Genomic DNA, 13,576 nt, shown 5'->3' with positions numbered 1-13,576 from the left:
AACAGACTACTGTAAAAGGAAAAAGCGCTTCACACAGACGGCCGGCGGGATTTTATAGTTGACCAAAGAAAAAAAAGCTTCAATTTTTTCTTTTTTACTGCTGAGAGAAAAAGTAGTAAATCAGCTGCTTTGAGCATCAACTTGGACTGTTGAACCTGGAGGAGAAGAAGCTTTCATTTTTGTGGGAAATATCTTTTGATTTTTCTCTGTGACTGTGTGATGCAGTAAATAAGGCTGCTGCTCTGCTTTGCCGCTGTCAATTCTATTTGAGAGACAGAATAACTTGTTGTTCTGAAGAAGAAGAACAAGAAGAAAAAGAAAGAGGAGGAGAAAAAAAAGAGGGGGAGAAATTCGCCAATGCTTTGCAGACTGCCGAAACCTTGAAATATTACTCCCGGCACAGAGGAGGAGGCATCGGTGCAGAGAGCCATGCAGCGAGGGCTAGTATAGTTTGGTATGTTTATTCACCGTAAATGGAAAAGAAAAAATAGAAAGTGTTAAAAGAAATAATATCACAATTGAGAGAAAGAGAGAGAGAGAGAAAGAGAAAAAATCCAATCGGCACAGAAGAGTGAAAGAAGCGGAATCTGAGCTCTTATTTATGAATTAATCATAGCTTATTAATAATGAGAGCTGCAGAGATTCGGATGACGGTTTCCATTGGCAGATGAGACGTAGTGTGGAGAACACGTGTCCAATTTTTCCCTCATATTTTTTCCTCCCTGATCTGGATTTCTCACTTGTCACGGCAAGAAAGGAAAACCCTTCCAAAAAAAAGACTGAATATTGAGTGGCGTTATTGCGCAGGGTTGTGCCTCTGATGGACATCTTGGCTTGCAGATCCGAAGAGAACAGTTATAATATCCTTCCCTCTGCGGCAACGATGCTTTTCCATGGCCTCCCTGGAGGCGACGTGCACGGTGTGGTGGAAGAAATGGACCGGAGAGGAAAGAGCGAGTCAGCAGCCATCAGTTCAGCCATCGATATGGGGGAATCAGAGACGGTAGGAGAGAGATTCATCTGGCCCTCTATACGGCTTGTTAGAGCAGCCAGCATGGCAGCTTGGAAAACATGTGACAGTGTCTGGACTGTTAACAGCTCCCAGCACTTTGTTTCAACCCTGAACGCTTTTTAATTTCAATTCAAACAGAAAAAGTGTCAACTTAAAGATGCCAGCTTCTGTTGAGTTGCTTTAAAACGCCTCTCAGGCCGCTAAACTTCTCTTAAAAAGGCCTAAACCTTCTTATTTCTACTGCTACACTTCATCCTGAAACTAAAACTTCGTTTAGTTCCAGCAACTAAACGGACCCGAATTATTAAAGCAATAAAAAATGATAACATTTGTCCAGAAAATGGAGAAATGTATTGATTAAATGTGGCTTTAATGATGCGTTCAAAACACATGTAAAACATGGACAGCACAGCGCACACACAAGCCACGCTTTAAATGATTCACATACAAAAAATAAAATGAGAAATTAACACAAACATTAACATTAAAATCAGGTTTAAACCTTTTAATATTTTACTTTTTAGAAAATGGCTCATAATCTAAAATTCTCTGATGTTTTTTTAAACAATAAAATAAGTAGCCGGAGTTATTAGAAAGAGAGTAGCTTCATTATTTCTCACAGCACTGTCATTTAAATGAAATCAATATTAGATAAATATTAGTTAATTGTAATTCTGCTTCCATATTAATTTACTAATGATTTGTGGAGGCTTTACGTGTGTGTTTACGTGCATGCACGTGTGTATATGTATGTGTGTGTCTGTTTTGTAGGCCTTAAATGACAGTCCGGCATCATAAACCTTATCCACATATTATGATCATTATTATTATTATTATTTAAAGCAATTAACAGCAAAGCTCTTCTACCAAAAGTCATTATTTATATCATTTCCTACAGTGTTCACGCTTCATAACAGTGACTTTATGTCAATTACTTTCCTTTATGATTATTTTTGAAATGTTCTGTTGTATTGTAACACTATCAGAAATATTATAATAATGACCATATGGCACCTTTAATGATCTGCTGTAGTCGCATTGTAATTCATAATTATGATACTGTAGTGAGCTATTATTTTTATAGGATCATTTTCTTTACTGTAGATAAAATGTTGAATATTGTAGACTATAAATTGAATATTTCTTCTATTGTGACAGTAGAAGGGAGATGACATATCTTTTTATTATTATTTTTTAAACTGAATTACGCTTTTGCACCTAAAATAATGAATCATATTTTAATATCACAACAATATTTAGTTAGTTATTGAAGTTACAATAATAAACTCTATATATAATCTTCCTCAGCAGTGAGATCTGACTCTACTTTCTGATTTTCTCCGATGATACTGTGATTCTAATCAGCTTCTAGTTTTTCATATTTATATTAAGATCATTTCATATAATAATGATGCTGTACATAAACAATCATTTATCCTAACAATATGTCCTCACGCTGTCCTCGTGCCTCTCTCTCTCTCTCTGCAGTCCATGCCGTGTATGAACAGCGAGCGCGTGGCTCTGTGCGCGGGCTGCGGGAGGAAGATCTCGGACCGGTACTACCTGCTGGCCGTGGACAAACAGTGGCACATGAGATGTCTCAAATGCTGCGAGTGTAAACTCAACCTGGAGTCTGAACTCACCTGCTTCAGTAAGGACGGAAGCATCTACTGTAAGGAGGATTACTACAGGTATGAAGCACAGGCCTGGAGCTGCACACACTGTCCAACACACACCACAGTCCACTGCGTTGCTTTTTAAAGAGCTAAATATCTGTTTGCAATTATGGTCATTCTGGTTAGTGTATGATTTGTACAGTTAATGACCAACATAAAAAACAATGCTCTTTAAATGATTCAAAACAAACCATGCAAAAGCTCCAAATTCGCCTTTCATTTAAAAAAAAGGCAACATTTAAACATTATTTCTTTCCTCAAACGCTATTTTCTGATCCCCATTTTTTTATTGATGATATCTGACATTCTGTGTCATTATTACAATATATATTTGAGTGTTTTTATGACAAACAGTGCCATTATATCCATGTGTTTACCTCTCAGTAAAACAGTGTCAGGAAGTATGGTAGCCTACTAGGAAAAAAGAAAAAAAAAGAAAGACAGAATGAAATTATTTCGGAGATGTTAAAAGTCTCCACTGAAAGCCAGATAATGTAACAGCTACTTTTTTAGTGTTAGTGCATCTCTCTAGAGGAGGATGACCCCCCCCCCCTCCCTCCCCCCACCCTCATCACCTCCAGCCTTCACTGACTCATTGGCCCTTTAAAAATCAAACTATTTTTAAATTGGACATGTGAAAATATTCAAATTGTAGGTTGTGTTTTGTTTTAAACGTTAAATAATCGGCACATTGTTAATTGTAAACATATTAAATTAAATTTCAATATCTTAACTTATCTTTAATAACACATGCCGGCTGTCAGCGTAACTTTAAGCTTTCTGTCTGATTCAGGGAAACTTTAGGCTACATACACACGCATAAGCACACACACACGCACACACACACACAAACACACATCAGTCCAGCCGCTGATGAGGTTTCTGTGTTGTCCGCAGAAGATTTTCGGTGCAGAGATGCGCTCGGTGCCATCTGGGAATCTCAGCCTCGGAGATGGTGATGAGGGCCCGGGACCTGGTCTACCACCTCAACTGCTTCACCTGCACCACCTGCAGCAAGATGCTCACCACCGGAGACCACTTTGGCATGAAGGACAGTCTGGTGTACTGTCGGCTGCACTTTGAGACTCTCATCCAGGGAGAATATCAGACACATTTTAACCACGCGGATGTGGTCCCTCACAAAGGCCTGGGCCCGGCCAACACGCTCGGACTATCCTACTTCAACGGCGTGGGGACAGTGCAGAAAGGCCGGCCCAGGAAGAGGAAAAGCCCCGGGCCTGGGGCCGAGCTGGCCGCTTATAACGCAGGTAAGAAAGAGACAAGAGTGTTTACTTACTGGCAAGAAATGTGCGGGTTATAATAATAATAATAAAAAGAAAATGCATCATTCAATCATAAACAATTCATATTTGATCCTATTTGGAGTCGCGTCAAATAATAATTCGAATTTGACTAAAACAAAGGAGAAAAGTTAAAAAAAACAAAAAAACAACAACAAAGAAAGAAAGAAAAAACATCCAATGTGCTTTTTGGTATCTCACTTTTAATAGGAGCTGATTAAGACTGACAGACTTCATTAATGAAACATTCCTATAGGAGCTTTTGTTTGTGTGTGTGTGTGTGTGTGTGTGTGTGTGTGTGTGTGTGTGTGTGTGTGTGTGTGTGTGTGTGTGTGTGTGTGTGTGTGTATGTGTGTGTATATGATCCTAACTTTATCACAGGATACATCGTGCTTTTATTTGTGCTCTGTGTCATATTTCTGATCCGTGATGAGTGAGTGTTTCCTAACTTTTATCACAGAGGCTTTAAGGTGTCACTAGAATATTTATTTAATAACCCTTAAGAGGTGGCATGGCGGCAAATATACTTTATTGATCTGATTGCGTTGTTTAAGGTGGTATTCAATGATTGATTGAGGAGTTGTGTGTGTGTGTGTGTGTGTGTGTGTGTGTGTGTGTGTGTGTGTGTGTGTGTGTGTGTGTGTGTGTGTGTGTGTGTAGATATAGTTTCCATTGAGGTAACAGTGTGTGTTAGAAATAACAGCATGTTGAGGCCAAACATAGTGCATGAATGAGTCTTAATAACAAGTGATAAACAGTGGAAGGATGAAAGAGAAGCATGCAGGCCAAGAGTCAGAGCAGTTCAGACTGAAAGTAAAGTATCTTAGAGGAAAGGTGTAAAAAGAAAAGAAAGAAAAAAAACATGGGAAGGTTTGTTAGTGATTCAGAATTTGTTACATAAGTGTGTTAAATTCAGGCCTTAAAAACATGTTTTATTAACAGTTGTAAGCTTGAATGTGTGGATTTAAGGTTTCACATAGATTTCATATGAGCGGCTTTCATAAAGTTTAAATATCACATTATAAAGATTATTCTAAATGTTCATCTTTTTTCTTTTTTTTTTTTTTAAAGAAAAGAAAGAAAGACATTTTTTGTTAGTGGGTCGTTTTTTAAAGACATGTTTCAGTTTAGTAAGTCTGTTAGGAAAAAAAAAATCTCCCATGTCCTCTTTGGAGGATAAAAAGAAAAGTTTTTTTGATGTTCCGGCTTTTGCTTTCACCCTTTTCCACTTGTCAGGCTCCATAGACATCTACAGACCCTAACACCACCCCCCCCCCCCCCGCCCCCCACCCTCCCTCCTCCTACACCCTTCCCTAACCACCCACACACACACACACACACACACACACACACACACACACACACACACACACACTCTCTCTCTCTGTCTCACTCTCTCTCTCCCTCTCTCTCTCTCTCTCTCTCTCTCTCTCTCTCACACACACACACACACACACACACACACACACACACACACACACACACACACACACACACACACACACACACACACACACACACACACACACACACTGCTGGAGCCTTTTTGCATTGGGACATGGCCAAACTGGGTGTGTACCAGAGAGATCAATGTGATTTGATGAGTTATTCACTGGAAGAGAGAGCAGGGAACTTTCTTACAGCACTATCTGGTTTGAAATCTCTCTCTCTGTCTCTCTCTCTCTCTGTCTCTCTCTCTCTCTCTCTCTCTCTCTCTCTCTCTCTCTCTCTCTCTCTCTCTCTCTCTTTCTCTATGCTTCGGCTTCAGTTAATTAACCTTCCTCTTATTCTCATAAACAACACCTAGATTAGAATCTATACAACTTGTCAGAATCCAAGATAATAACCCTGAAATGATTTCTTCTTTTAATTTGATCGATTCTCCACAAAAACTTTTGAATAGTATCAGCTGCAACAAGTGAAATAATTACACCTTTTTTTTCTCCTCCTCCTATTCTTCTCTTTTTCTGGATGCAGCTATTGTTTCAAATATAAACAGCATCCCTTTTTTATTTTAAAGATGCTACCCTTCTTTTATCTTTTAAATTTAACCAATTAATGAAAAAAATCACCTCCCACGGATGGACTTTGCTTTAAAAATAAGAGCACGTGCTTTTTAATCATTGAGATAAAAGAAGAAAATAGAGCTTAAGGCAAAATAAGTCACTCTTAATCTGAAAAAAGAAAAAGAAAGTCGCTTTTTTCCTGCTCATTGTGTGTATTTAGTTCAAATAAAGAGTGAATGTGAAAGCAGATCTCAGAGGAGAATAAAGAGGCAGTGCGCCCTCTTCTGTTCTCAGCCGGAAACAACATCAAAGCTTCCACCTGAACAAATCACATGAGAACATGTGGCGACCCCGGGAGCACGCAGCTCCAGGATGTTATTAACACTGCGAAACAAGAGATTGTGTTGTGAGGAGGAAGAGGAAGACAGGCAGGAAAGAAGGAAAGAAGGAAAGAAGCGTCTACAGGCTGCTGCTTCTTTTTTTTTCTGTTTCTGTTTTTTTTTGTGTGTTAAAATGCTGCAGCATATGCTTTGGCTAGAAAGCAGCATTTGTTCTGCCTGGTGTGTATGGACTAATTAAGTGAAGTGTTATTCTGATGGTTTTCACTCACTTCATATTCATCGTTTGCAGCGTTCTGATATTGAACACGAACTGTTATGCATGCAGCAACACTTTGGACGTTGCCAAGAAATTTGCAGGCTGGGACAAATACATGTTGTGTTGTGTATATGTGTGTGTGTGTGTGTGTGTGTGTGTGTGTGTATGTATGTGTGCTGAAGCCAGGCTAGCACCTCCTCCCAGGATAGACAGACAGAAAAGAGACTGAGACAAGAGAGACAGACAGGAGAGGTGCGCACTGAGAGACGATCTGCAGCTGGAAGAAACAGCTGCCGGGTCACTGTGTCAATATGGATCAGATTGATTTTTATGGATTTGAAGCGATTGAAAAGGAATCCAAGCTGACGTGAGAACACATGTTAAAAAAGCATGAAAATGATGACATAAAAAAAAGTCTTTAAAATGTTTTAAAATGACATTTTAGTAACACATTTGCAGTCTGACGCACTATAAAACTTCCTTTTTTTCTTTCTTTCTGCCTTTTATAAGCTGATTTTTTTTTCTCTCCTCAAGCTCCACATTCTTAAAACTTGCATTACTTGCCTTCCTCACTCATGCCTTTTACTGTGAAGCATCCTCATGGCGTCATGGGGGTCACTTCATATGAAAAGCTTTAGTTTTTCTTTGATGCTTTCAAAATAAGTGCATTCAGTAGGTGTAAAAATGATGTATATGAGACATTTTGGGCTGCTTCTGTACACGTAAATGGAATATTCATTGATTGCAGGGGTCATGAGAATTTTAGGGGCCCAAAGCAGGTCAGATTTAGAATTTAGAATAACCCCCAAAGGAGCACTGTGGTAGTGGAGTGGTTACAGAGCATGCCACATAAAGGCAGCGTCCCTTGGTCCATTCCAGTGAACCAGGGACCTTTGCTGCAGATCATTCCCCTCTCTCTCTCTCTGTCTGCCTTTATGTCATCCACTGTCAAATAAAGGCAGAAATGCCCAAAAATACATCTTAGAAGAATAAGAATAACCCCTAAAGTGACCCAAAAATGATAAAGATCAGCGATCGAATTAGAGATCCTTCTTTCTAATCATCTCTTCTTTTTCTCTCTTCTCTCTCGGCCTGCAGCTTTGAGTTGCAACGAGAACGACGGTGAGTCCATGGACCGGGACTCCCAGTACAGCTCCAGTCAGAAGACCAAGCGCATGCGGACGTCCTTCAAGCACCACCAGCTGAGGACCATGAAGTCCTACTTCGCCATCAACCACAACCCAGACGCCAAGGACCTGAAGCAGCTCGCCCAGAAGACGGGCCTCACCAAGCGGGTCTTACAGGTAAACACAGCAGCCTTTACATACAGTATATATATATACATACTGCTTTGCTTTACTAAAGGATGAAAAGGCCAACACAGAGGTGAGGGAGTTGGTCTTGTTTCCAGTGCGGATCATTCTGTGGAGAATATATGAAGTGAGCTTTTCCTACGAGGAGCCAAATCAGCTGTTTTATTTGAACATGTTTCTGTTTCTCATTCCAACCAAATAGTTGGAAGAGTTTCAGGAAGCTGCAAACAAGCTGAGGAAGTACAGAGAGGGATTTTCTCTTTCTTTCTTTCCTTCTTTTCTTTACTTATTTCTTGTAATCTTTCTTTCTTGTGTTGTCTTTATTTCCTTATGTCTTTTGTTTTTCTTTCCTTTTCCTACTTTCTTTCCTTATTTCCTTGTTTCTTTCTTTCTTTCCTCATTTCTTTTATTCTTTCTTTCTTTGTTTTTCCTCCTTTCCTCCGTTAGTTAGTTTGTTTCCTTATTTGTTGTAATCTTTCTGTCTTGCTGTCTTTCCTTATTTCCTTATTTCTTTTTTCTTTCTTTTCCTTTCCTTTTCTTTCCTTTTTCATTGTTTCTTTCTTTCCTCATTTCCTTTAATTTTTCCTTCTTTCTTGTTGTCTTTCTTTTATTTCTTTTATTTTTTTGCTGTCTTTCTTGCTGTCATAAAAGAAATAAGGAGAGAAAGAATCTTTTCCTTATTTCGTTCATTCTTTTTTTCCCTCCTTTCTTTCTTGCTGTCTTTCTGTCTTTCTTTCTGTTCCTCTTTCTTTCTTTCCATATTTTCTTGTTTCTTTCTTTCCTTATCTCTTTCAATCTGTCTTGCTGTCTTTCTTTAATATTCTTTCTTTGTTCCCTTCCCTCCTTTCTTTCTTCTCATTTTTTCTTCTTTCTTTCTTTCTTTCTTTCTTTCTTTCTTTCTTTCTTTCTTTTTCTCCTTTATTTCTTTTTCTCCTTTCTTTGTCTTTCTTTTGTTCTTTCTTTCTCTCTGTTTCTTTTATTCTTTCGTTCCTTAGTTCCTTGTTTCTTTTTCTTTCTTTTCTTATTTCTTTTATTCTATCTTTCTGTCTTTTTTTCTTGCTGTCTTTCTTTCTTTTGTGCTGTATTTCTTTCTCCCCTTCTTTCTTTCTAGCTTTAAACAGATGTAGAATCTCTCTTTTCCTTCAGGCAAAACAAACAGTTACTATGTGTTCATATTAGAATTCAAAATCTCCTGAAAATGAAAGCAAAGCCATAAAAAAGAAAAGAGAAAAAAGAAGCGTAATCTATTTCAGTGGACATTGTGATGTTCTGGTGAAGACTGAGGGATGAAAAACAAAAAGCTCTGTAGTACACACCAAGAAAGAGAAAAGCACAACAGAGCGTTTGATTTCCACAGAAGACGACAGCAAATTATCTGGGGGACTGAGAAGAAGAAATGAGACAAAAAGGTTTCTGAATCAAAAATTTTCTGAGAAGAAGAAGAAGAAGAAGGAGAAGGAGGAGGAAGAAAAAAAAAAAGAAAAATCATCCCGCTGCTTTAATTAACGCTCGCAGAAAACAAAGCAGTCGTTTTGCTTTGATGCGTTTGAGTTTGGGTGTCTGTTATTCCAGCTGAAGCGCCTCTCTCCCTCCGCCTGTTTCCCATGGCTCCGTCATGATTCCATCGCTAACACGCTCCAACACTCCGCTCAGCTCAGTCACCCCACATCTCACATCTCACATATACTACTGATTTTATTCTTTTATTATTATAAAAGAAGACAGCAAAGATTAAGGGTATAAAATCAAGTCCGGAAAAAATGACATTAAGAAGCAGGATGGTGGCTCCAAAACAGGCCCTTTAAAGGGTCTTTAAAGGGATTACCTGGCTCTTTAACCATTCATTTCATTGTCTTTGCAAATACGAGAATAATGGTTCGCTTTTATCCTCGTACACAATGATAATTCCATGATTATCCTCTCAAAGCATCAATGAAAACAAAGAATGGAGCCTTTCTATTTTCTTGTGCAAACATAAAAGAAAAGGCTTTATTTTCCTATAGCTACCGAAGCCTTTCTCTCCCTGTGACTCGCCATAAGAAGCTTTTTCTAACTTGTGCACGCACGGAGAAGAAAAGTGCCCCGGCTTTGTGTTTTTAAGTGTTCTTTTATCTTTGACTCCAGTCAGAGGATCTGCAAACAGACTTTAAACAGACACGAGGAGAGAGGAGATGCTCACTGACTCACTGTGTGCTCTTCGGTTTAAAACTAATAGTGATTGGTGGTGTTGGTAATGTGGCTCTGTGTGAGGTTGTGGGACATTGATGATGTTTTAAGGACCGTATCAGGATTTTGCTACAAATAATCCTGAGTCCTCAGTGTGACTATGCTGATTGATCACACCTGTTTAAAGTTTGGTTTAGTTTAGAGCCAAATTCTACTTGGTTTCAGTTAGAGAGACATCATACATAGCGTGGGTTAAATAATGCTGCGTTCTCATTATAAATGTGTTTTTGTTGCTTTGGGCCAGACTTCAGCTCACACATTCACATGACTAACATGTTAACACATACACATCCAGCAGACCTGCAACAGTATTGGCGTTAGTTGGTTTCAGTCTGTGTTGACTCCTCAGGGAAACATCTGGATGTTTGGGGATAATCAGCTTTATTCTGTGTGTTGTTTGGTGTTGAGCGGGTAGTGTACGTACGGTCAGCTGTCTACTGTGGTTTTGAAATAAGGTTGATGAGCCCTAAAAAGTGAGACTTAATCTATACAAACAGAGCGACAGGCTGGAAAACCGAAACAATCAGCTAAAAGATGATCAAATGCTCTATATGGCTGAGGGGCGTTGCTGATTTGTGGGATAATTCTCTGGGTTTGTCACTATGAATGACACTGTTCTCATATACTGTACAAATATATATTAGTGCAGATTGAAGGTGAGGTATTGCACATGGTCATGGTTAAAAGAAACCAGTGTAGAGTGTCCTGTAGCTAAATGGTTATAGCTTATGTCACATACCCAGAATGTCCCTGGGTCGTGTCCGACGAGGGACCTCTGTTGCATGTCATACCTATCATTCTCTCCCCATGTTTCCTGTCTGCCTCTACGCCACTGACTGTCTAATAATGAAGGTAAAATCATGTTTAAAAAAGAAACCAGTGTCGACTGCAGGTAGAAAACAGGAAATGAACAGTGGTCATTCATGTTAGTCTGAAGCTTCGTCGACCGATCAATCCACCCCAGTCTCTTCCTTTTTCGAAGCTCTATCACAAAAGAACTCTACTGCATATCGGGAACATGTAAAGATACACCTTATTTAGGCATTTGAACTAATGCTGCTGTTTTTCTTGCGAGGACAATCTCAGTTATCTTTACGTTACAGTTAATCGTTCTCCAACACAATCTACAACGTCCTAGATCCCTGAATCTTGTTTTTTGTTCTTCTAGGCAGCCATGCGTCTCCATTCATGTCATGACTATGAGAATTACCTTGCAGAGACATGAAATGATGCTTAAGAATACAGTAGGTGTTCAGAGTGAACATCATGTCTGTTTTTATTAGTGCCACTATGAAAAGCCTGAAACCAGACCCGTTACGTTTCGACGAGTTGATTGTCACACTGTGTGGCCAGCTGACTGATATCAAAGGCTGCATAGAAGAAAGAAAATCCGATGGTGTGTTAAGCGAATGGTCCACACTGTTGGAAAGTATACATGAGTTGTAGTTTAAGGGTTAAAATGTGCAAAAACGAAGGTGTGGACATTTAAACCAGCAACGGTTGAAGCAGGCGGTGGATTGATTTTATGGTGGTACCTTTAGTGGTATCTAGCCATGCAGATAGTTTTATTTTCAGTATAAAAGGGATGCCGTTACTAGAGAGAGATGATACGGAAGTACAGAAAACCTGGACAAATAAAACTAACACTAACTGTATGGTTAGATCATGTTTTTGTGCAATTTGGATGAACCAAGGCTTTACACACACGTCCCAAACCATCAAATACCACCAAGCTACCCTCTTCAATCAATACTTAACCCTCACTGTTCATATTCTGACTCATAATTAGTCATTAATAAATGATGATTAATCTTTAATTTAAAAAAAAGACATTCACAATCACTATTTTATGGTCCAGGGGAACATTTTATAGAATATAAAGAATAAAACATGTTTGAATGCTGATTTTTATTTATTTATTTATTTTATTTTTTATTTTTTTTAAATATAAACAGGTCAAATTTGTACATTTGCATATAAAAAAATGTGAATCAGCTTCACACAAAAAAATATGATGCATTTTACTTCAATTTTTGTTTATTCAGGGTCACATTAGGTGTGTGTTTACAGCTCTAAAGTGTACCAAAAAATTTGACCCTGAATACTATTTAAGGGTTAAATTCTTAAATGCCATTTAAATGGCTATCATGCCATTTTGATGAAATGGCCCTTTAAGAACCCCTGCTAAAATTTTTTTATATGAATCTCTGCATGTTAGTTTGTTGTCCTATCGTAACTCTGCTGTTGGAGCTATTTGTTGTTCTTGTTAGATTTAATAATTGATTTGATAAAATATTAGTATCATTTTAGTTCATTTGAGTATTGGTTGATGCTTTTGTTTTGAAGGTACTTGGGCAGTTATGGGGCACATAGGTGAGTCTGTTTCTATAGGTAGGCAGGTATAAGACCAGCAGGCACCGGGAAGGGTTGATGTTTTTTACCTGGGTGAGAGAGGTGGCAGACACTATTGTTCTTTGTCTGTTTGCTTGTAAAAAATGTAAAAACAAACCGAAATGCTTGCTCCTTAATGCTCGCCTGGACAATGGACGCTCGGTGATTTTGAGTTTATTTATTTTACTACCTTTTTATTAATTAAATATTTTATTTTTCAAGTAAAGGACATATCTGCACTACAACTACCATCAGTAATCTCATGTGTTAGGGTTAGGGTATCAGTGAGTGTAGAGTCTGTGATAGAAAGTCTTCTGCAGTTTCATTTTATTTCATATTTCATTTGTTTGCAGGTCTGGTTCCAAAACGCTCGTGCCAAGTTCAGGAGGAACCTTCTGCGGCAGGAGAGCACCGGCGTGGACAAGGCGTCTGACGGTTCCACGCTGCAGGGCGGCACGCCGTCGGGCCCGGCCTCGGAGATCTCCAACGCCTCCATGAGCCCTTCGAGCACCCCTACAACCCTGACGGACTTGACCAACCCCACCATGCCCACCGTCACCTCGGTGCCGAGCGGCTTGGACGTCCACGAGTGCAGGAGCCCGTGTCAGACCACGCTGACCAGCCTCTTCTGATGGACATCCCCCTCTTCCCTCCTTTCCCCTTTATCCCCCCCCACCCCCATGAACACCTCTGCTCCACCCTGCTGGATCTAAAAACTGAGAACAATTGACTCCTTTGAACATTAAACGGATTAGAAAAAGAGAAGGTAACAGGAACAAAAAAAAGAAAAAAGATTTCATTTTTGCTCTGAGCCCATTAGAGACTATTTGCATAGTGAGGCGACCGAGCCTTACAGATGGAACAGTTGTTGTTATTTTGATGTTGTTGTCTTGTTGAGAACTGAGGAGACTTGATTTGCATTTTTCAATGTTTACAGAAAGAGACTGTGAGGGGGGAGAAAAAAAGAAAACTGCTTAATTTTTTTGGAAATTCATTTTTTCCAGCACAGTATTTATGTTGTTGTACAAGAGTCACTGTTAGAAAGGATTGTAAA

General features: G+C 39.0%; 1 protein-coding gene across 2 annotated transcripts; it reads left to right on the top strand.

The window, feature by feature from the left end:
• The first annotated feature begins 820 nt into the window (after positions 1-820).
• On the top strand, positions 821-13,154 carry lhx2b (LIM homeobox 2b). Of its 2 annotated transcripts, none has more exons than XM_062417759.1 (5): positions 821-1,003; positions 2,501-2,703; positions 3,586-3,956; positions 7,691-7,896; positions 12,876-13,154. In XM_062417759.1, exons 1-5 carry the CDS (start codon positions 821-823, stop codon positions 13,152-13,154), a joined length of 1,242 nt encoding a protein of 413 aa, XP_062273743.1. The 2 variants fall into 2 exon arrangements, with proteins under 2 accessions (XP_062273743.1, XP_062273742.1); XM_062417758.1 differs by having other exon boundaries at positions 3,586-3,975; positions 7,698-7,896.
• Positions 13,155-13,576: the final 422 nt, after the last annotated feature.

Source organism: Scomber scombrus, chromosome 4, assembly GCF_963691925.1.
Source record: "Scomber scombrus chromosome 4, fScoSco1.1, whole genome shotgun sequence".
NCBI lineage: Eukaryota > Metazoa > Chordata > Actinopteri > Scombriformes > Scombridae > Scomber > Scomber scombrus.
This window is presented reverse-complemented; position numbering and strand designations above follow the sequence as displayed.